At 46.2% G+C, this 23,394-nt stretch overlaps 2 protein-coding genes across 12 annotated transcripts in view; both read left to right on the top strand.

Annotated features, from left to right (window-relative positions):
* Ent2 (Equilibrative nucleoside transporter 2) overlaps positions 1-9,415 on the top strand; it is an 86,661-nt gene extending 77,246 nt beyond the window's left edge. For all 4 annotated transcript variants that reach the window (XM_089547302.1, XM_089547305.1, XM_089547296.1 and 1 more), the window contains 4 exons: positions 414-515; positions 2,830-2,941; positions 4,355-4,440; positions 8,104-9,415. In XM_089547302.1, the coding sequence (XP_089403428.1) occupies positions 414-515; positions 2,830-2,941; positions 4,355-4,440; positions 8,104-8,430 (627 nt within the window). In that variant the 3' untranslated portion in view covers positions 8,431-9,415. The remainder of the gene's footprint in view (positions 1-413; positions 516-2,829; positions 2,942-4,354; positions 4,441-8,103) is intronic.
* The window catches only part of LOC149365920 (neutral amino acid transporter A-like), a 28,692-nt gene continuing 14,309 nt past the window's right edge, over positions 9,012-23,394 (top strand). For 2 of the 8 annotated variants that reach the window (XR_016283330.1, XM_089547238.1), the window contains exons 1-2: positions 9,012-9,217; positions 21,556-21,634. Coding sequence is in view for 5 of the 8 variants with exons in the window: in XM_089547238.1 (XP_089403364.1) it covers positions 9,012-9,217; positions 21,556-21,634 (285 nt within the window). In the remaining 3 variants the exon portion in view is untranslated. The other 6 variants (XM_089547264.1, XM_089547252.1, XM_089547243.1 and 3 more) reach the window with 5 other exon arrangements.

Below are 23,394 nucleotides of genomic sequence, written 5' to 3'. Positions count from 1 at the left end.
TTTGGCATTTCACATTACCTTTGCTTGGGGCCTCCGAAACGGCCGCGTGTTTAAGATCCCGGAAGTGGTCAACCCCGCCGTTTCATGATAAAGTTCACCTAAAAAAGTTGCGCACGGCGGTCCCCGTATTGAAGTATTAACCATGTTACAACCGCATTATTGGTAGTAATATTTTTTCGGTGAAAAAAGCTTGAACATGAACCTGAGTAATTTCTGAACTCGCAAAAAAAAACGGAAAATTCGCATATAAGACGCACCCTTGTATAGGACGCACCAGCAAGATTTTTGAAAAAAACCCGCGTCTTATACACCGGAAAATACGGTATGTGTTTCGGGGCCATTGGCCTGCTATTTTGCTGAGTGTGACAAGTCCTGGGATCAGTTTGATTAATTCTGCCTTGCAATGATGACAGCGCTGCTACCGGCATCACCAGCGGCTGGCGGCCATGGCTTCTGCTCCCAGCAGCAGAACGCCTCGCTCCAGGAGGCCCCCTTACTGGCTCGTCTTCAAGCAGGTATGCCTCGTCACTCTGGCATTGTTCTAGCAACTTTCTCATGCGTAAATCAGTAGGACCTGGAAATGTAGGTACAGTAAAAGCTCGTTAATTCGACACTGACGGGAATGCGAAAAATTGTCGAATGATCCGAATGTCGAAATATCGAATGAACAACAAAAAAACGTTTGCCGCAACAGGACATACCTTTATTTGCCAAAGAAATCTGTTATCGTTGTCTGTTTTTTCGAGCGAATTTGAGCAACTACGATAGCTCTAACAGCTGCCAGGTGCTCCGCGGCACACGCGCTGTCAGGGATTTTATCACAGAAGTCCTCCTGCGTGGAAAAGGCTTCTTTCACCGTGCTCTTCGCCATTTGGGGCAACGGCTCACAGTCGTCACCTTCTGACGAACCGTCACTGGCAGCGCCTGTCACTTCAATCATTTCATCCTCGGTCAGCTGACAGGACACAAAGGCGAGGCGCGCAGGCACTGCGCGCTACCCACTCGAAAGCAGCGCAGTAAACACGCTGGCAAAGCACACAGTTACCAAAAAAGGCGCCGCGTTACAGTTAAGTAACCGCAATCGTAGCAGCAAGAACACACAGAAACGACGACACATGTCACAACGAGACTTGATGTCGATAGGGTTAAGCGGACGACACCAACACGACTGCTGCGACACAACATAGCACAAAGAAAGACGCCGACCGCTTCGGCCGCTTCGGCCGCCGCTAACCTTGCTTCCCTCGCCCTCTCTCACGCTGCTGATGACGTCATGACCATACAGATGGCCTATCAACCGTACAGTAGCGCCGCTCGTGGCAGTGTTTTTTCTTTTTGCTCTCGGCGCACCGGCTTGGCAGGCTGTGGAGTGAAGTCGAATTAACCGACACACGGCAAAATTTGTTTGAATTAACGAGAGTTTCGCCCCATAGACTCCTATGTATAATTGTAGGGACCTCGCGTGCGCGTCGAATTATCCGATTTTCCGAATTAACGGGGGTCGAATTAACAAGCTTTCGCTGTACTAAAAAAACTCCAGAATAGGCTGGCATTTAGACACCGAAACATCGCGAAACAGACTCTTAAATGCCTTAAATAGGCAGCTTGAGTAATAATAATTTCTACTGCTTAGCAGCAGCCTTTAGTAGCAAAAAAAAAAAAAAAAAAATTGCTAATATAGTAAAACTTCAATAATTCAAACTCAGTTCATTCGAAATCCCAGGCAATTTGAAGTGTTCTGCGGCCCTGTAATTTCAATGTAAATTTGACCAGATGCTCTGTATACTTTATGTAGGGTTATAGTAGTTACTAGGGGTGTGCGAATATTCGAAATTTTCGAATATAATTCGAATATTCATATTCGATTCGAAAACCAAGTATTCGTGTTGTCTTGAATATTCGACCCGACGCGAATATTCGTATCTAGCCGAATATTCATTGTGAGCACCGGCGTTCATTTCGGTCCGCAAGCCCTATTCACAGAGACATAACAACAAGGCGGCGCCCAGAGCAATCCGCATTCCTTCCTCCAAGGGCCATGCCGTAGCTGACTGCGCTGGTGAGCTTCTTTGGGGCTATACCTGCGAAGCTGGTATAGTCAGAGCTGTGCACGAAGTACCTCGCAATACGTGCGAGTTCAGTGCCAAGTGAGAGGGCATTTTCTGTGGCTGGAGGAGTCGTTTCAGCTAGAAGGGAACTACTTCTGCCTGACCATGTGGAGCAGCGGGTTTTCCTTCACGACAACCTTCTATGTTCATCCCAGGAACGCGCGTTCGTGCTGATGGCGAGCTAGCATTAATCAATGCTGTGTACCAGCCATCTCCTATGATATTTCCACTCTTCTAAGAATAATGTTCGAGACTGATACTTTTTGTGCAGCCACACACACCTTTTGTGTTCATTTAATCATCGATAGTTGAACTGCGATGTTCTTGGGTGCTCAAATAAATGTTTTGTAGTGGTTAAATGCGTCTGTCCTTGATTATTCGATATTTGATTCGATATTCGGAGCCAAGTATTCGTATTCGATTCGTATTCGAAGAATTTGATATTCGCACACCCCTAGTAGTTACAGTTGATCCTGGCTATATCAAAATAAGGCTTATATCTAACAGTCAGAAACAGTCCCCATCAATATCCAGTGCAGAAGTATATCACTCTATAGTTTGGGTTTATTGAACTCCTGTTGAGAGGCAGAGTCGATACATAGACCGTAGACGAAACACAGACAGTCGATACGGTAGACCCCTGAACTTTGGTACCACCCAACTGCTTTTGCTGTGCTTTGGTGCATTCGTCATCTGTACAAGCGCTGTTTTGGCTTTCCAGGTCTGGCCGCAGTGCCTTAACGTCTTCTTGATCTTCTTTGTCACACTGGCCGCATTTCCTGCCGTCACATCTGATATCAAGCGCATTGACACCGAGCCGTTCCCACTAGATGGTGAGCATATGGTGGTTATTCTGGAAGCCTGTTGCTTTCATTGCTTTCGGGGTCGCAAAAAAAGAAAATTTGATGTTTTTACTTGGCTTTTACTTTTCTAAGATGGATCGTTTTTCTTTTCCTGTCAAATGTAAAAGAAATTGTAGCTATGTTTGGCTCTTAAAAGTCTCGGATGTGTTTTGCTTCAAACGTACAGGCATGTACTGATTAAGGTGCTTACGTACTTGGACTAAATGGTGCAACATGACCGGTCTGCCTTAGTGCAGCAAAAAGAGAGAGGTGGCTTAAGGACTGTGTGCTTTTTGTGTATGTGTTTTTTCTTAGACCTTGTCTATTTTGCTGCAATACAAAGTTAGCACCGTTGCTTTACTGTGCTTGACTGGTTAGTTCATCTCAGCCACTATGATCTTACTTTCTGCTGAGCAGAACGCAGAGCAGAGCTAAAATGATTGTTTTTTTTTTCCTTTTAATCTGTATTGACATCTTAAAGGTGCACTTCAGAGGATTTTGAGTTAATTTTTTTGCTGGGGGAAGTCGACCTACACATTCTGAGCACTCTTACAAACTTTAAATCATTATCCTGTCTGGCCGACCTCTCTATTAAATGGGATTAAACATCCCGGCTCCCGTTTTTTTTTTTAACAGTTAACAGAGAATTGGAAGATGGTTTGGTTTGGTTTATGGGGCTTAACGTCCCAAAGCGACTAAGGCTATGAGAGACGCCGTAGTGGAGGGCTCCGGAAATTTCCACCACCTGGGGTTCTTTAACGTGCACCGACATCGCACAGTACACGGACCTCTAGAATTTCTCCTCCAAAGAAATTCTAGCCGCCGCGGCGTCAACCAACATGGTTGCCATGGCAGAAAGCACACACGGAGTGCCTTTCAGTCAATTGCCTGGTGACTTGTCGCTCTGCCATCGGTGAAGTAATACACAGAGTGATCTTCGAATATGTGCGTGCTGTTTGCTGGTCGGACTATGTTCAGCTTAGCAGATGGTCTGGTATATCAGCCTTGTGGCAGCAGATGAGGAGAAAACATAATCTGCGTGCTTGGGGCTTGTTGTTTCGGTGATATGTTCTTGGAACTACAAATATGTAACAGTTTTATCAAACTAGTAATCACGTTGTGTCCAGAAAGGTAATAAAAGTTACTTTGGGTGTCTTTGTGGATTTTTGGATTTTCATTGGCCATCGCAGGTGATGAGGTTAGTAAAAAACAAAATAAAAGCAAACAAACATTGTTACAGAATGCTCTTTCGTGCACCTTAAACACCCCTGTAGGAGATCTTTCATCAGTGGCTGACTGAATCTGTAGGCTGGTGGTTCTGGAAGTGTATCACCTTGTTATTGTTAGCATGTTTGGTTCTAACATCCCAAATTATCTTTCTGGATGTTCTTTTTGTCTCCTCAGATAAATACTTCACTGCGACGGTCTGTTTTCTGGGCTTCAACCTGTTTGCCATGCTTGGCAATATTCTTCCCATATGGGTTCGTTGGGTAAGCTTTTCCCCTTGTTATCTCAAATTTGCTGACAAGCATGTCCTGTATAAAGTCCTTAATCACTTTTTGTATGTGTGTGTTTTGCAGCTGTTTACATTTCTTTTACACACCTTTTGATGATCCCCTATAGTTATGGAGTTCAAAGCTGCTTTGCCTTTTGATGCATGGCCATTAATGCTTCACCTCTCAGTGCTGGATATTTGCGATATGCCATTTGAATGCCATGTATTCGTTAATGCATAGGGCTTAAGTACAAAGTTCTCGGTGTCAACATGTTCTCGGTTGTATTCATTGTGCGATCAGAATGTTTGGCGTGACTGCGAGGAAGCTGTTCCAAGAAAAAGTGGGAGTGATTGTGTGGCTTCCAGCCAGTGTCTGACAGTTCCTTGTCACTCATTGTCTGAGAGCTTTTTCTGGAGAGACTGGGAGACAAATACAGTAGGCTCCCATTATGACGAATTTTCAGGTAATGTAAACAACCTGAGACCATTTGTTGGTTTCCCGTCGGACTGAATGTACAAACAAGGCAACAACCGTGAACCATTGCTACCTCGTGCAACGGTACTCACGTGGTGTGCACGCCACTGTCAAGGAAATAAAAAAAAATGTATAAAATGCTTCTACGCATGACAGTGTACCCCCGCAAGATGGCTTCTATGCACCTTCGCGCAAATCAGTGGGAAAGCCATCTTGCGTGAGTGTGTGCTGTTGGGGGGGAAGCACACCTGCCAATGCGTGAAAGGTAGGGCGCCATCGCACATGCTCTGGCTGAGGGATCTGACGTGGTCAGGTCTCTGAATCGCGCGCACGTCAAATGCCACACATTGCCTCTGCCACATAAAAGGTGCTTACGCACAAAATGCACCTGCTTGTTCACTTAGGGCTTGAAAACTCAGGCATTTTCAACTGACGCGGCATCGCACCGTGCGTTATTGTGCCGCACAGATGGCCAGACATTAGCGGTGCACGCTTTTCCTGCAACATGCGGAAAGGCACGTAGTGTGCCTGCTTGTGGAATTGGTAACAGCCGATCTGCAGGAGTTAGGCTGGCGTGCTCGGCATGAAATCGACTGCTCCATTCCTCACCAGGCGCCATCGAAGCGCACCAGAAGCTGCCGAAAGCACTGGTAGTCGAGAGCTGCTGATGTGTAGAGGGTCACGCTTTGGTCAATGTGACGTCGCTGTGTTGCTGTGGCAAGTGCGTTCTTGACAGCTGCTGCCATTAATCGCATGCACCTGTTGCTAATATGAACTGCAGCAGGAGTTGGTTGTACAGTTTCAACCAGTGGAGGTTGGTGAGGAGAGGAACACAGGCAATGAGTGGCCATGTAGAAAAGGCAGATGAGGAAATTGTTTGGTCTTTCTATGTTTTGCCCTGCACACTGCTGAAGAAACTGAAATGTCAAAGAGGGCCAAACTTTCATTGCACATTGCAGATTGAGCTTCCGGGCGAAATTTTCACTTCACAAACATATGTGTAACGAAATACTGGTAATGCTCTAATATTTTGCACCTGTCCTTAGTCATTGAAGCATGCACCTGGCCATTTTATTAAAAATGTTGCTCATTTGATCCGAGAGAAAGAGCTACGAAAGTAGTCGTGGGTTCAGAATCGTGCAAAATTCTGTGCATGAAATGGTCACCTCCTTGCAATTGGCGCAGTGTACTCTTTTCATGAACTTGATGCAGTCGCAGATTTAGATTCGTGTGATTCAAATCGCCTCTCCTACAACTTTTTCACAAGGGCTGCTGAATTCTTTTTTTTTTTTCCAGAAGTATGAAGTAATGAGGACGTAGCTGGCTTGTTGCTCTGCCTAGTTTGTGCTCATTTGGTATTCATATTATTGTACACAAAGGTCGCTGTTTGAATATGGTGGAGAGGAGAGCTCGGTGGCAACGCTTAATGCAAAAAAAAAAAAAAGATTTTTGTGATGCCTGGTTGCTGTTTGCACAATAGTTTCCATTATTTCATCTAGGCTGTGCTTTTTTTCTACAATACCTCTCATCGATCTGTGTGAAATATCCAGAATCAAGATAAGTTTGTAGATGTGGGCATCTGATGAATATCACAGAGCGTGGGCAGCTGGACTAACTGGTTGCTTGAAACAGGATGAGGTATACTATTAGCATTAAAAGACTAGACTATAGCCAAGCCGAGAACCACAGACAGAGTGTTGCAGAGTTTAGGATGATTTTGGAAGGAGTAGCTGCATTTTTTCTTCCTTAGTTACCATTATTTCGACCGGGTAATTTAAAGCGGCACTGGAGACAAAGCTGCCCAGTGTCGATAGACTGGAAACAAAAAATAGAGCTTTGATAGGTTAGAAAAGATCAAAGAATGAATGCAGGTATCGCTACCACCAGCTGTTCTCACAAGCAAATTGTGGTGACATCAATGCAGCCGTTTCAGCATGGATCTCTTAGGCTAGGCTACACTAACATTCACAGAGTCCTTCTTGGCCTTGACGTACCGAGTTTGAATCGAGTAGCAGGAAACGAAAAGTATTCAACTTTTAAATCCACTTTCCTCGGGGGTAGGTGCGTCTCCTCTTGCCGAACACACACCAGCTTGGCTAGAATGAGCCAGGGAATCAATTTTTAGCAGGCAGAAATTGGACCAGGACAGCAGCTTGGGCATGTTGGTTACTCATTTGTGACGGAACAGCGCAAAACACCAAAGAAAGAATTTGACATGTTAAAAATGTGATTATAAATCTCACTGATTATTTGTCTTAGGTTGTCATTTTAGCACGCTTGAACGATATGGTTGTGACAATGGAGTGCATATTGCAACCACGTAAAACGACGAGGGACGAAGAGAGGAAAGCACAGGACAAGACGCGGAACTTCAACTAAGGTTTACTACAGGAAAACCACATTTATACAGGAATCGTAATCACACATGATTACCCCTCACATGTGGGAATTGCTACATAGGGCAAACAGGACGTTGCCTGAATGTCAGGCTTCAAGATCATCGCGCCGCTGTTGAATCATTGGCGGGGGGCGGGGAACTGGCAAAACGTTGTCGCCATTGTAGTAACTGCACGCCTAGGTTCCGCGACACAACTGTCTTGAAAAGATTGACGACCCAGCTTAGCAGGGAAATTTTCGAAGCCTACTGCATAAAAAAAGAAAATGACCGTTGCATTAGCTCCACTTCCGTATCTTTATCCAAGAAAGAATTTAACTATCTAGATGCTAACTTGTGCCACGCGCGCCCACGTGCCTGTGTTATTTGATGGTATCGGCTGTTCATCATGTGTGATTACGATTCCTGTATAAATGTGGTTTTCCTGTAGTAAACCTTAGTTGAAGTTCCGCGTCTTGTCCTGTGCTTTCCTCTCTTCGTCCCTCGTCGTTTTGCGCGGTTGCAATATGCACTCCATTGTCAACCACCAACTAGCCCGCCTTCACTTGTTACATGGTTGTGACGCATGTGTTTTGAGGGTGTGAAGAAGGTATAAGAAGCGGTGTTTCTTCGAAATAAAAATCAGTTGTAAGTCAGCGTTTGTCTCTTGTCCCGGTGTTTTGCACTGTTCCGTCACAAAAGAAATTGGGCGGAGTCCTCGTCAGTGTTGTTATAAGGAAAAAAATTTTGAATTGAACTGGAGACTACTTGTCCTCTTCGACAAATGAACTGACACTGCCCCCTGACAGCCTGGTCCGCGGTTCCTCTGGGTGGCTGTGGTGGCCCGCCTGGTGTTCCTGCCGCTGTTCCTGCTCTGCAACTACCTGCCCAAGGATCGGGTGCTGCCCGTCTGGGTGTCCAGCAACTGGGGCTTCGTGGCCGCCATGATTGTGTTCTCCTGGTCGAGCGGCTACCTCAGCAGCCTGGCCATGATGTACGCACCCCGGGCGGCCGCCAGTCCCGAGCACGCGCCCATCGCTGGCATGATGGCAGCGTTCTTCCTGGTCCTGGGACTGGTCGTGGGAGGAAACACGGCATTCTTGGCACCACGAATTGTCAAGGGAAGCTGGTTTTGAGAGTCCAATGGGGGGGACATTGCTACTGCTGAGTCAGTGGCTTTTCGTTTAAATTGGGCTAATTGTTAGCTTCATCACCTGGTTAAGAGAGTATATATCGTGGCAGCCATTTCGTTAGGGCTGGCAATTTTTTCGCCTGGTCGGTGAGCGCAGCGTGCAGCCTTCTGTCCCTAATTCTGCGTCAACAACTCTTGCGGCTACCTTGAAAAGGAAGTGCTCGTGTTGAATGGGGACTGGCGGGAACAGTCACATCTGGTGATGCTGGGGTGAAAAATTCAGTTATTGTGCTCATGTTGAATGGGGACTGGCGAGAACAGTCACATCTGGTGATGCTGGGGTGAAAAATTCAGTTAATGTGCTCTTGTTGAATGGGGACTGACGGGGACAGTCACATCCGGTGATGATGGGGTGAAAAATTCAGTTATTTTGCTCTTGTTGAATGGGGACTGGCGGGGATAGTCACATCCGGTGATGATGAGGTGAAAAATTCAGTTATTGTGCTCGTATTGAAGGGGGGACTGGCGGAAATAGTCACATCCGGTGATGCTGGGGTGAAAAATTCAGTTATTGCTTGCTATATAATGACGGCTCAGTTGAGAACGATTTGGAAAACGAAAATTCAGTGCTTATGCTCCCCTGGTACCCGAGGGTTTTTTCTGCAACAGATGAGCTGCAGGCAGAGCTTCTGTCTGCAATTTCACCGCCAGCCGGACTCCCACGATGCAAGTGAATGCGGGAAAATTGAAACGGATATCGGGGTCACGTCAAACACGCCGGAGGGGTGGAAGTAAGTTCCTTAACTTATTCGTTGTGAAAATGTGAGAGTCGCTAGAATGCCGGAGTTTCACGTGGGGAGAGTTATTACACAGGCATATTTAACGCGAGATCAGCGTATTGCACTTGTATATAGAAAATGTTCAAGCACTGCAGGATACTTGTGATGTCTGGACTCTCCTTGCTGTTCATTAAATTGTTGTGTGACATTTTCGGCAGATGTCAGAAAATATTTGCTTATTCACACTTACTTTTTTAAAAGTTTTGCGAAGGCCCCCTGCCGCAGCATGTTTTTCCAAGGGCTGCTCACAGAAAGGTGCGTGGCCCATTTTTTTTATTTCCCATTTGTTCAGTTCTGGCCCCTCTAGTTTCGTAACACATCTGCTGCCACACAATTTCGTCAAAAGTACAAAAATAATGGGCAGTATCCATCTGATAAACTTTCGGGGCTTTGACTGAAAGCAGCACACATGGGTGCCGTACCGTTGTCTTTAAATTTCGTTTACGGGTAGCAGTCGTACATGGCATCAAAGTAATGTTAATGTGATCATTCGAACAGGTTGTTGTGGTCCTGCAAAACATTATACCTTATTTTTCTACTTTACATGCTGCCACTGATAAGCCTTAAAGATGCACTGAAGAGGATTCTGAACTCGTCTTTTTGCCGCAGGAACTTGATCTACACGTTCCCATCATTCTTAGAAACCTCGACGTATTGCCCTGTGTGGCTGATTTTCCTAATTAAATCGAATTAACATCCGGCTCCCGCCTTTTTTTTTTTAATTCTCCCTCGTACGGCGGGCGGACTCGACCAACGCGTGGAGTGCCTTGCAGCCAGCTCCGTGGAGGCTTTGCTTTTCGCTTTATTTTGTTGTTTAGGTTTCCGTGAATAAATAGCTTCATTCGCAGATAATATAGCCGCAAAATAAGCCCGCAGAAATAAAAATACGCGCGGACTATTTGCTTCTACGGACTACTACTTATTACTCCACCGATGGCAGAGCGGCAAGCTGCCGTGGGACTGGCTGAAAGGCACTCCACGCGTTGGTCGACTCCGCCCACCGTACGAGGGAGAATTAAAAAAAAAAAAGGCGGGAGCCGGACGTTAATTCGATTTAATTAGGAAAATCAGCCACACAGGGCAATAAATCGAAGTTTCTAAGAATGCTCGGAACGTGCAGATTGAGTTTCCGCGGCAAAAAGACGAGTTCAGATTCCTCCTCAGTGCACCTTTAATTTTGGGATGTGAGGAAACCAACTGGCCCACCTCTCCGCCCTGACTGCCTTAAGTCGTTTTTGTTGCAAACCGTGATTACAAGCACGTCTACGTTTGCAGGCATCATGGATGGATGTAAGCCGGTGTTTAACTGAGCAGTTTGAGTTATTTTGTATTCCCTGAGATCAAAACATGGCCTCTCCTGAGTGGAGTTCATGGCATTGCAGAACTTGCCCGACAGTGGATTAGTTGAACCATTTGTGAGCAGATTTGATTGCTGTGAATGTTGTCAGTGCTGTGCGCAAAAACGGGCACCCTGTCAGCAAAGCTGAGGTGCTGGAGTCCGGTCGTTTTCATTTTCACCGTTGCTTTTGGGGGTCACACGTTAGCACCCTATAGACCTTTGCATCAAAAGGGAGATGTCCATATGCCTTCTCTCTGGACTGTCACAAACCACTTCCGCTGCCGCTTTCATTGCGCTAGCATGCAGTACACAGGACAGACCAGCGAGAAATAGGAAGGCACCCACAGAGCCCTTATTGCGAACGTGAATTGTTACGCAAACACTAATAGATGTATTATCAGCAATGAATGAAACACCTTCTGCTAGTATTGAGCCTTCCCAAGCTTAGAGCTTTTTACTTGGCTGTTCGTGGTTCAGTTTGTCTTGTTTGCATCTCATTTGTTGCTGATAATGCGCATATATTTTTCAAATCTAAATGCCTGGCTCTCGAAACCTGAAGCTGTTGATGAAAGCCAAGTCTGTGTTACCACGTGCTCAGGGCTAATTTAATTGCAATGCATATTTATCTCCAGAGCATGAGCAACAAACATAAGACCAACACACCGTTCAAATGTTGCTTAGCATGAACGTTGGCTCATGGTTCTGTGTAGCCAGGCCGGTATAAAATGCTGGTATTTTGTTTGATTTTTTTTTTTTTGTTAAGCCTTTTTTCGGCTACATCTGATGCATTTCTTGACAAGCCTGTCGGCTCTTTGCGGCAAATTGTTTGGATACGTTGCTGCACTCGCTTTAGCGGATTAAAGTTGCGCGCTGCTTGTCAACTCTTCTGTGTAGTTTATTTACTTTAGCTTGTCATCCAAAGAAGTGCTCCGCTGCAGTGTTCAGCAGGAGTGTGTCTTGTTCTGGTATTGCTTCATTGCTCACGATGTGTTCTTGGAGTGGTTCGCTCCTTCACGAGGTGTTGAGATTTCTGACATGTTTTTGTGAAAGATGTGCCTGTATTCAAGTGTGGTTAATCGGGAGGCGTTTGTAGTTACCAGGTGTTCTGTGACTTACTGCGCAGTGCAGTTGCACTCTTGTATTTGATGTCTCTACGGAGGGGCTGCTTTGGGCGAGGCCTTCTGGGACACATTGGATCCCTGTGTACGTTTTTTGTCTTGTGGTGTCTCGTATATGTTATCACTTGTCTTTGAGAAGCATGCTAGTGGTCAGAGTGGGCGCTCCAGCCAGACATGTAGATGTCAGATCTTGTTCAAAGTTCCCAAGTGATCTCTCAAAACGAGGCTTTCTGGGTGTGTGCAAATTCTATCATCATTTGTGGCTCAATTTTTTTATTATTATTTTGTAGTTTCTTGACTAAGCTGACCGTGGGCGCTATTTTTACAGTATGGCATGTTGTCTGCATGTCGTGCATTACTGTCTGCCTGTCAGCTGCAGGAAACGTGACGAGATTAGCAGCGTAAGTCAAACCTGTGCTGTCAAGATCAAATATTCTCAAGTCAATGTGTGTTCACGGACAACCAGTAAACTAACACTGTGTATTCTCGCCTAGTTACGTATTCAAACTAGTGAAGCTGCCTGCTTGAACAGCAATATCAGATGCTTTTGGCAGTTGGGGTGCATTTCAAATGACAAATTGACTAGTCATCAGCGTCAATGCTGTGGGAACTGCAGACCAATAGAGCTACCTCACAAAGGCAACCTGAGACCGTATAGTAACGCTGGCTGTGTTGCGAGTCAGTTCCTTTTGCTGAAGTGTTGTGGCTTTCAGTGGCAACTGTGAATGTTCCGAGCCTCGTCACTTTCTTAGTTATCTCTCTTTTGGCGTTGCCTGTAGAGTGAAGATAGCAAACACTGCTGGTGCAGAATGGAAGTACAACAAACTTTGGTGCTGCTGCATTTTGGGGGAAATTACCTTTGACTAATTACAAGTTACCTTCCGCTTGCTGAGGCTTTTTATTATCACCAGGCGTGACCAGTGTGTTGCATCGGTTAGGCACTGATGACACTGCACAGTTTTGTCGCCGGTTGTCATCCTCATATACCTGTCTGATATCTAATATTTGTTGCTGCTTGGAGGCGTTGCCTCAGGTTAGTAGCGTTATCAAAATAATAGTCACCTACTGTTGTTTAGTGTCTACCTTTGCAGCGCATGGGATTAGAAGATCGAAGCTGGAAATAAAGTGGAAGTTTTGTAATGTCCATCTTTTTTTTATGGGGCTCTCTGCAAGCTCAGCCTTGAAAAGCCCTTGCGAGACACGTTTAGAAAACTGTCTGCAAGCCTTGGGTGTAAGGTGCCTGTGAACTGTTATTATTGATACTTGTATTCTAGTGTAGGGTTAATGTGAACAGTCTTTGTAATATAAAGAAGAAATGTGATTTGGCTGCTCAGATTGGCTTTTGTACTATTTGAACGAAGGGCTATCTGTCTGGGCTTTTTCATTAAATACATGGCTTCTACAGTTCACCATTATCCAAAAGAGTCCGGTGAGTTCCTTTTCGTGCTGACTCCTATCATTCGGTCATTTATGGCATGGTTATTTACCTGTACATGGTCATTTGCTCGCAGACTACTTGCCACATCTTGTGAACGCTTTGTGAAGTATGTTGCTGATGTCATAGGGAACTGCTGCACTTGTTCTATTTATTATTATGGCTGGTATATGGCAGCTCATTTACTGTACATTATGGTCGAACCAAGGTTGCCTAGCAGCAATCTTTTATGTATGCTTAGTAAATGATGCTTGCTTCTGGCGTGTGCTGTCTTTTAGCGCATTGGCCTAATTTGCCCAGCTAAACTTAAGTGTTCAATGTTTGCATCGTACCGAAGCATCACCTGTACCGTTGATGTACTGTTGCCTTGTTCTTGTGGAGTGTACTTTGTGTGAAAGAAAAGAAAGTCTGAGGAGTGTGTTACTATCGGAAGGCGGAGCAGGTTATGTTGGGATGTTCTCTGGCTGTTTGCTTTGTGAAAGGCTGTTCGTTATTCGTGCTGTGTACTGTAGTGCACATGTGTCTATGGCACAACACTGTAACTGCTTGTCAACGCTCGACCTGTGGTCGATAGTGTTGCCTGCGGGGAGGGCGTTGCTACAAGGCTGCATTCAGTCTGACCGGTTGGACTGTTTCAGTAATTTTACATGCATATATATATATTACACGGTGAAGCAACGTGAAGGATAAAAAATATTTCAGACTAATGTATTGCACTTTTTAATAAAACCCATTTGTGCACTGGGAGGTGTTGGATGTGGCTTCTTTAAATGAAATGGAGCCTTACTCATGCTTTGTGATCTTGGCTTACTCGGGAATTATTTCAGTGCAGTAACACAGTAAATTGCAAGCTGACTGTGAGCATTTGTTGAACTGTGAAGATCTATGTGATACATAGATAATGTTTAAAGCACAGTGATGGAATCACGGCTGCTGACTGCATTGTTTGTAGTGGAAATGGGAAGACATTCTTGTCGCGAACATCACAAAGAAGTTGGGGTACAAAAACTTGGGTGTAATGAGCGAAACTTTGCAAAGGTTGTTTCTGTGCTCTTCCTTGTTTTTTGCTAATGCCCAACACATGCGACTTTGTGGCTACCTGGCCTACCATAATGGGCACACTTCTCCTTCCCGGCACTGGTCGCGTGAGGGTCTACGCTCTGTATCTGGCGGGGAGACACTGCCATTAATTATTAACAGCTTTTGCTGTAAAAAATAAATTGCAGTCTTATCGTTAAGAGTAGCTGTAAGCATGAAAATGTTTTGCAGTCCTGGCGTAGCACGGTATAAGATTGTTTATTGATGGTGGTAGAAATGGGTCTCGTCCAGGTCGTATCATACACCATGTAGCACTTCTGCCGCCGACCTCATTGAACCGCAGAACGAGCCATAGACGGATGTGCTCACTAGTCGATGACGTAGGCCTGCAGCCAAACACAGCCACATTATCTGCAGCACTCTTCGGGCACAAGTGCACACTCCATTTGACTTGGAGTCACTGTCACTTTCCTCTGGCCGCGAAGGAATTGGCACTGATGTCATGATATTCTGGACAGTGGTTATACAGAGAATTCCGTTTTTATGTGCGGGAATTTAAAAAATTCCTGTGAGCAAACTACTGGCCTAATCGAGAGCAAACTTTGCTCACGGGGTAGCATATTATGGTCTACGTTATTTGAGATGTAATTAAACGTCGGTACTTGCCTGCATTTTCTGAAATTAAGAAGAAACTGCTGTCAACTGCGAGAAAAGCTGTCGCAGACGAGAGCTATACGCGAGCCGAACAGCTGGTTTGACAGGGCACGCCATCTGGCGGAAGGCGAGGCAAACGCGTCAAACCAGCTGCTCGGCTCGCGTATAGCTCTCGTCTGCGACAGCTTTTCTCGCAGTTGACAGCAGTTTCTTCTTAATTTCAGAAAATGCAGGCAAGTACCGATGTTTAATTACATCTCAAATAACGTAGACCATAATATGCTACCCCGTGAGCGAAGTTTGCTCTCGATTAGGCCAGTAGTTTGCTCACAGGAATTTTTTAAATTCCCGCACATAAAAACGGAATTCTCTGTATATACTGGACAGCGAACTTCTGATGGGTGGAATTGGGTGGGGCTTCTGGAGGAATGGGGTTAGTGGGGGCTGCTTCTCGACGCTGGATATGGGTGCTGCTTCTGGAGGATGATGGTTTGTGGAGGTGGGTGTATGGTGGGCACCTCTCTTGGGCGTCTGGTGGATGAATATAGGTAGTGCTTCTGGAGAGGGTGCCGCACACCAACACTGCATTTTGCGGAATGACCCTGCTGCTGCCTTTGCAGTAAAGGTTCAGAGAACGGTCACCACCTGTAACACGAATTTTGGCGGCAGCTGTGAATGGTGTCTGCCTATAGAGAAAACGCAGCTGGGTTTTCGCTTTTGCGACGCTTCGCCTCGGTAGCCGCAACAAGTAGTGTACGGTCGCTTCGGTTTCTGCGACAGGCACTGCTGGATCTCAACGGATTCTGTGCCTCCATTAGCACTCAAGTGATTGTCGCAAAGATCGTACGCCTACAGCAGCAGCAGAAAGGTTTTACTTCTCGGGAAGTTTGTTTTTAACACCTCGTGCACCATCAGATTGAATGATGTGCCGGCGACTAACCCCCTTGCTTCAATAGACCTTATGCAAAATTGCTGCCATCTGTCGGAGAAAAGAAGAACCAGTGGAAATCCGCCATGTTGGAGGATGACAGAAGCTCGTTCCACCTCTGCTGTCTGGATTTAGGCGTGCCCTGCGTTAGCTTCCTTACTGCTGTGCTGGCTCGAAAATCTTATTTACTGTCACTTGAGCCTGTAAACATGACTGAATGGTCAGTCTACGTGTTTCTGCTGCCCAAGTTTCTAAGTGACTTCGCAGACACTTACTACGCGTCCAAACCACTTTCCGAAAGCCACCGAGTACGGAGCTACAAGTTTTTCACGGAGTCCTACGTCAGTTTGCCGACACTGAACACCAAGAAATGTACGAAGCAAGTGTAATTTCCGTTTACGGCTATAAATGTGCGCATTTCGGTCTAGTTTGAATCAGTTTTTATTTGGTTCGATACTTTTTGCGGACGGGCGTGCTGCTTGAATGGCTGTTGTTGTGGTTGCGTTTTCTGTGTGTTGTGTAGGCACCGAAAGCAAACGATAGTAAACTTCACGCTCATGTTGGTAGTGTCGAAAAAAGTGGCCTCTAAACATGCGACGCTTTTAATTTTCCTTGAAAAGTTCATACAGCATTTGTTTGTTTGCCCTAGTGCTCTAGAGCCCCTAGTTTGCCCTAGTGCCCTAGACCGAGAGAGAAAACATTTTATTATTATTACCGGGCACATAGACCCCTGGGTCGCCGCACGACCCCACTACACAAGTGCTTACCATTGTTGGACTATCGCGCCGTTAAAAACACGTAGCCCGTGAATGCAGCAGTGTCTATGGTTTTACCACGACGAGCAAGCAGTTGTGCACTGATATTTTTGGAGGATTCTACATGCGTTATGCATTCCCGCTACTAGTTGGAACTATGGTACCGCTTGAGCGGCTGCCCTTACGGTCCTTTCTTTTTTTTTTACACACAACACACGGTTTCGTGGAAACCGGCCGGTTCAGTGAAATCGCTACACGCATACAAGCCGTAGCTCCACAAAATAGGCACCTTTCCTTGGTCTAACAGAAACGATTGACTGACTTGCAGAGCGCAAACGTTCTGTGGCACGGGCACTTGACCCTTGCTAGTGTTTCCGTCGAAGCAAATATTCGCACTAAAAACTAACGCGTGTAACCGCTGGGGCGGATAACTCTAGGAGCGACGGTTCTCACAAAGCGCGACCCGTACCACTGAACAGCTGATCACGATTACTCTCTTGCGAGGCCGATAATCGCAGCACTTCACGGGAAATCGCAGCAGAAAAACAGCTTTTGTGTGATAATTTCTTCGTGTCTACAAAGCTTATTTCTAATTTCATTTGCTACATGGCGATAACGAAATGTGTTGCGCGATGTCTCGACATGTAGCGACGGTTCTGCAACATTTGTGCCGCGGACGTCGGGGATCGCAGTCCAAAAATAGAAATGCGCTCAAATCAAGCCCTCTTGCCTTTTTTCCCTGGGCTTCTTTGCGACCCTTCTGCGTACAGCAAGGCAATGAGCAATATGTGAGGATATTGAAGGCGGTGAAACTCGAGCGCGCGCGACGAGCGTGTACCAGTATGTGCCGTGAATCCGGCGGCTATCCTCCAACATGGCGGAACGCGCGCGGCGACCGCTAGATGGCAGTGCATTTCGCATAAGGTCTATTGATCACAGGATGTGACGCACACCACAGGTGCCTTCTAGCCATGCATAACGCTACCACTACAGATTAGGGTCACAATTGCTTCAGCCTTCGCCACTTCCCCTCGGTGCGTCTGGCCTCTTCCCTTCTTCAGAAGCCCATGCTGCCGTCGCCACGCTGCAGGGATGCGAGGCATAAACAGTTGTCACTGGGAAAAGCTGCATGGCACTGTACAGCTTGGTTCTTGTTCTGAGAATTCAGAACCTCAAGACATTCCATTCCAGGGACCCCGGAACTTGTTAGATCATGTCGAGTTTCTTTTTAATGCGAAAGCATTACTAGTCCCATTACGAGAAAAGCTGGTGGCGTGCGTGTGTTTGTATCTGTGCATAATTGCAGATAGTATATAAAATACCAATGATGGCAAGAAAAATAGGGTGACATCATCAAGTGGCCATATGACGCACACACTGCCACTTGAGATTATCCTAAGCATGTCGTTCATCTGTGTATACTTGCCACTGGCCGACTTCCATGTGGCGTCCACACCCCGACTTGAATCGAGCGCAAGCCACCTTGCTCCGCAGGTTGCAAACACACTCTATCCTTAGCCATTCTATACTTTCACTCATCACAGACGGGGAATACGACCCCGTCTGCCAAAATTGTTACTAGGGAGAAATCGCCACCCAGTCTCACATCCTCTGGGGTTGCGCGGGAAATCCGCCCCCTCGAACCTTACTGCCAGCTCCCTCCGAAGACGGATGGAACGAACTCCTCAAAAGGCCAGACAAGAGGTTCCAACTGGCACTCATTTCGTGGGCCCAGGAAGTCGCCCCAGCCTGGGGGCCACACCAAGCCCACCTGCCCTAAATCCCGCCAATCTATGGGAATAAAGTTGTTTCTCTCTCTCTCCATGTGGCGTCAGTTTTGACTACATTCGTACCAAAACTGACGCAGCCGTTTGTCGTACAGCGTTCCGGGATGTGTCATGCGATTTGTTGTTGCATATTGCTTGCATGTGCTAGTAAAGTTCGACACTAGCTTGCAACAGGGATTCGAACCAACATATGCACCTTCAGTTGTATGCCTTCCTACACTTACTATGCAAATTGTGATGCTACCGTTCGTCGTATAGCGTTCCGGCTGTTGTTGGTGGGCGTCCCAAACAACCAGACGTCTATGTCTTGAGTCCACGACATGCAAACTCAGCCAGCCTCATCGCCATGCAGTGAAGCGGTCCGAATGTTTGCGGTCTAGTGCGCAACCAATACTCAAACACTTAACTCGTAAAAAAGGACTTTATTGCATGTACAGTCTCAAGTTTCTGCTGAATTTTCATTTTTAATTCAATATTATATATTTAAATATTCATCGAGTTTGAGTAATATTTTTCTTATCTATACTGTTCAAAGCTGTATTTAATCCACATAAAACTTTTACTGACATGGGCAGCTGTAATGGCGGGCTCCTCTGAAAGAAGACAATGCTTAATTATTGCATAAAGTGTCCTCTGTGAATAAAGAATACATCAGAGTGAATTGTCGTCATACATAATTTTATTCAGGAATGAGCTCGCAATCACCACCTAAGCTTACTCTTTCTCGGTGCCCGGGTGGTGGCAGGAGGAATAAGCTATACCAATGCTCATGCAATACTGAGTGACACTGAAGGCGGAAATTTGAGCTAAGTTTGTCAGCGTGCTTTCGAAAGCTACCGCTTGCAAGCATTTTTATTTCGTCTCGTAGCTGTAACACTTAACTTTACTTCAAACTGTTCAGTACTGGCCGCTAGTCCACAAAATTGCCTAGTTCGTCTCTGCGCGGCCCTCGGTCGCAGAGGATGCCAGTGTTATAGTGAACTATACCAGTGGGAGCATCTCGTCGGTGGTTGCAAGCGGGTCGCACGGCCAGTTTTACGCGAAAGCGTGAAGGCCCCGTGTCGCAGAAAAACCGGTGTCGGCGTTCCCGTTGGCGTGACGGAAAAATTAGGACTAGTCGCTTACTAGAGGCTTCCATAGATGGCGCCAGCCACATCAGTGGCGCATCTGAAACCTCGGACATGTTGGTACAGCTTGTTTAGAGCGAAGCTTTGTGTAGGTATGTCGTGTGGTCTTTCACATAATGATTGTGAAAGAGGAAACTGTCCGTGTCTGCGTGGACAAGATTGATTGATTGAATGAACAACTTTTATTTCCATCGGAAGAGGCGTTGCGTTCCCGGCACGCAGGCATGGGAGACGGGAAGTTGCGCGTCCGCGGTTAGAGGCTGGCTGGCAGTCGACTGGTAGCGGCCCCTTCCACCAGATGGATTCGCTGTCGCTTCATACCCTTGAAGGCAGAGTTTGCATCCCCCAACTATGGTTGAATGGATACGGTCGCTCGCGACTTATTTGTATGGAAATTACTTTCTTTTAAACATGAAATATTGTTGACTCCCGTTATTGGCGAACCCGGGCGAAGCGAACTTTGGAAAACTTTCCGTCCGAACAGTGTGTAGCTTGGCGCACGCTCGTCGCCACTCGCAAGCCACGGCGGATGCAGGCAGCAGTGTGCTTCTGCGATTACTTTGCGGGAATGGGTATTTTTAAAAGTTATTCGTGAATTATCGGCCCGTTTTTGAGGACGTGGCATGAACACTCATTGTCTTTTACATACTGCACGCATTTTATAGCTACTATTAAAACCGTGTCATAGGCTCTTTAAAGACTAAGAGCCTGTTGATGAGAAGCGCGTAATCCTTCTCGGAGAAGGAACGCCAGAATGCAGTGCTCATCTACTTGCTATGGGCATAGCACTGCAGCTGTCATTTCGCATACGGTTAGCCTACTTATTCCACCCACCCTCTTTCCTCCGCACACTGTACTACTTTCGAATGATGATGATGAAGAGCATTTAATAATATTTACAGAGAGGTTGACAGAGAAGCAGCCTCTAGTGGGCCGCTCCCCTTACAATACTAGGTGGAGTCCCTTATTCAGTCACCCCATTGGTCTGGACCGTCACACTAGTTCGCTGAATCGGGGCTTGTTGGGCCGTTAGGTCCAGGCAGCCGAGCAGGGCCGCTTCCCAGTCCTCTCGAGTAGGGGAATGGGTTATGGGTGGAAGAGAAGGATTTTGCTGGCATGCCCAGACCATGTGGAGGGGTCAGCCACCTCCCCTCAGAAAGAACAGAGGCCAGAGAAGGAAGGAGCCCCCGCCTCCACCACTATAGCTGGGAATGACCAAACCCGATCTATGCCCCATCCACCATGCGTGATTCCACCATTCGCTCCCTCACCCAAACCTCCTGGAAACCGTCCTTGTGACCACACGAGACACCGAGTAAAACTCCCATCTACTTATACTGTTCTAAGTAAAAATTGATTATCTGGTTCTTTATGGCAGTGTTACCGTTTGTCCGGCAACAAAAGGTGCTTTGATCTCCGAGAAAATATATTTAAACATCTAACATTTAAACATAGCGCTCGTGGTGTTCGTCTCTCGTCTCTTGTGTCCTCGTCTTTTGCTGCGCTACAGTGTATTGGAACTATGTACCAACACGCCCAAAAAGCCACGCTACTGATATTTAAACATCTTTCTATCATTTGATTCAAACACGCGACATCCTTGCCGAAAAGGACGGGCGGCCACCGTTTGAAGTGAATGGCTGGGCAGCGTAGCCTCTGTGATCCGCGACGAAAAATCGATGTCGACGCACGCATTTGACTTTCGAAATCGGCCGATGAAGGCGCCACCTGCATTTTGCTTTTTTCGTTGTCTTTTTACCTTATAATAGCTCCGCTTTAGATTAGAGTGGTTCATTTTAAACCAGAACATGCTATTTCATCGGTACAGGTCGACTTATTTATCCTCAGTACCTCTTCAAGCTAATCGACCGTGCCAGGCTGGAGGGGATGGCTAGACGGCGCTTGTATCAAGGAAACTTCCTGGGAAGGTTCTTAAATTTATTTTGAAATGAAGTTCTCTCCCTATTTGACATCGCGTGCTAGCAATGACTGCGCGTAATTTTTGTTCGTTGTTCAGCATTTCTTCCTCTGTATACAGGCTGCACCAACGTTACCAGACCCTCTAGTAATGTTGGGCTGCACTGATTGTTCTTTTTGGGCACGTGGCAGAATAATCTGTGAAGAAGAAGACGCACTCATTTGCTCGGTTCGTTCGTCAAGGGCTCAGGAAAACTACAGCGCCTTGCTGGTACGTGAGCTCATCTGCATCTTCCCATTTTCTGCCTGATCATGACACTTTTTTTTACTGTTTTTGGTTATGTTTCGCTTATTACTACTTTGATTCCTCCTAAATGCGAGCATACGTGCAAGAGCGACTATTCAGCGGCTTCTGATTAATCCGTAACCGTCCTCGTGTGCAGTGCACTCAGCTGGGTTCTTTCTTGAGTATTCGGTTGTTCTACAGCGACAGATCTTCAGGTGCTGCAGGTTAGTTGAGGTCGTCGCCGATGTGCGTTATGACGGAAAACCTCGGTGTTCACATGTTGTCTTCTCACGAACGCTATTCTCTTATTCGACGCTCTCGGACTATCCGTTCGTGGGAATATGTGCTGCCTGTGGACACATGAGCACACCTGTCGCATTACTTCGTCTTAGGAGTGGATGAAAAGGCTCTAAAACTCATCCTGCATTTCAGCAGCAGCAGCCGCATCGCTTGCAGCAATGAGTTGAGGACAGCGCTGCGAGATATGGAAAGGAAAACGATGGGTGCAGCGCTAAGACTAGAAAAAAGAGTAGAGTGGGTCAGGGAACAAACCAAAGTTAATGACATCCAAGCTGAAGTCAAGAAGGAATGTGCATGTAACACGAAGGTAAGATAACCGGTGGTCCCTTACGGTAACAGAGTGTACTCCAAGAGGGCAAACGTAAACGCAGCAGGAGGCGTCAGAGGGTCAGGTGGGCGGTTGAGATAGGGAAGTTTGCGGGGCTAAGGTGGACGCCACTGGGATAGGGCTAACTGGAGGTCAGTGGGATAGGCCTTTGTATTGCAGTGGACGTAGTTTGGTTGTGGTGATTTCATGGCTCACTCTGCCACGGGACCTCTCTGTTCATTAACTCCTCGCGATGTGGCGCCACTAAGAGGGAGTGGTGTCTGACGTCATAGCCTGAGCTGCCTGCATGAGTGACAAATGCTACGCTACCAAGCACCGCCTCGAGGTGAAAAAGAGAAAAATTTATAGGAGTATTTGAGTTCGCAGAGAAGTATATGCTGCGCTGCTTCGTATTTGGAAGAATTCTCACTTTCTTGTGCTCTGACCATTTCTCCAGAAGTTGCCGCGTGATGAAAGAAAGAAAAAAAAACGCACGCGCTTCTTATGCCAACGCAACACGTACTGCGCTAGTACATCCGTACCTGGCTTATGCTTTCGCTATCTTGCAAATTTAGTCTTATATTACTGTTTCTTCTTTTTTTTTTGAGCAGCGCAAGAAAGAAAGGAAGAATGGTAAGGGTGCCGGTTTTTTCTTTCGCTAGTATAGCCCCCTCCTTTGAGTGATTGATATAGGACACGGCTATAGCTCAAGACAAGTCTCGCACCTCTAGAATATTTGTCAAATTGAGGAAGGCTTTTAAAAAGTTTATTTACGCCCTCAGTTTGACTGTTGCAAGAATGTGGGGTCTCAAAAACAAAGTGGCATTAGTAAATGAAGCACAGAAATTCACCGTGCTAGGATGCTGAAATGAAATATAAACAGGCACGGAGTCTTCGCGGGACCATGCGTTCTTCAAGTTCAAGATTCTTTAGAAGATGACGTCATCTAATGCAAAACGAAGTAATGAATTTACAGAAACGTACTGCAGATTTTCTACCATTCAATGTAGCGTATGGCTGCTAGTGGGCTTTTATTCTCAGATTGGAGGATTCAGGAGTGGAATCTTCAATCCTACACCCACAAATTCTATAAATTGCGCTTCAAAATTCTGGTGTGCGCAGTTTGGATGGTAATGTA

Source organism: Amblyomma mixtum, chromosome 1, assembly GCF_055824585.1.
Source record: "Amblyomma mixtum isolate Tamu chromosome 1, ASM5582458v1, whole genome shotgun sequence".
Lineage (NCBI taxonomy): Eukaryota > Metazoa > Arthropoda > Arachnida > Ixodida > Ixodidae > Amblyomma > Amblyomma mixtum.
Note: the sequence above shows the minus strand (reverse complement) of the source record. Positions and strands in the feature narration are given on the sequence as shown.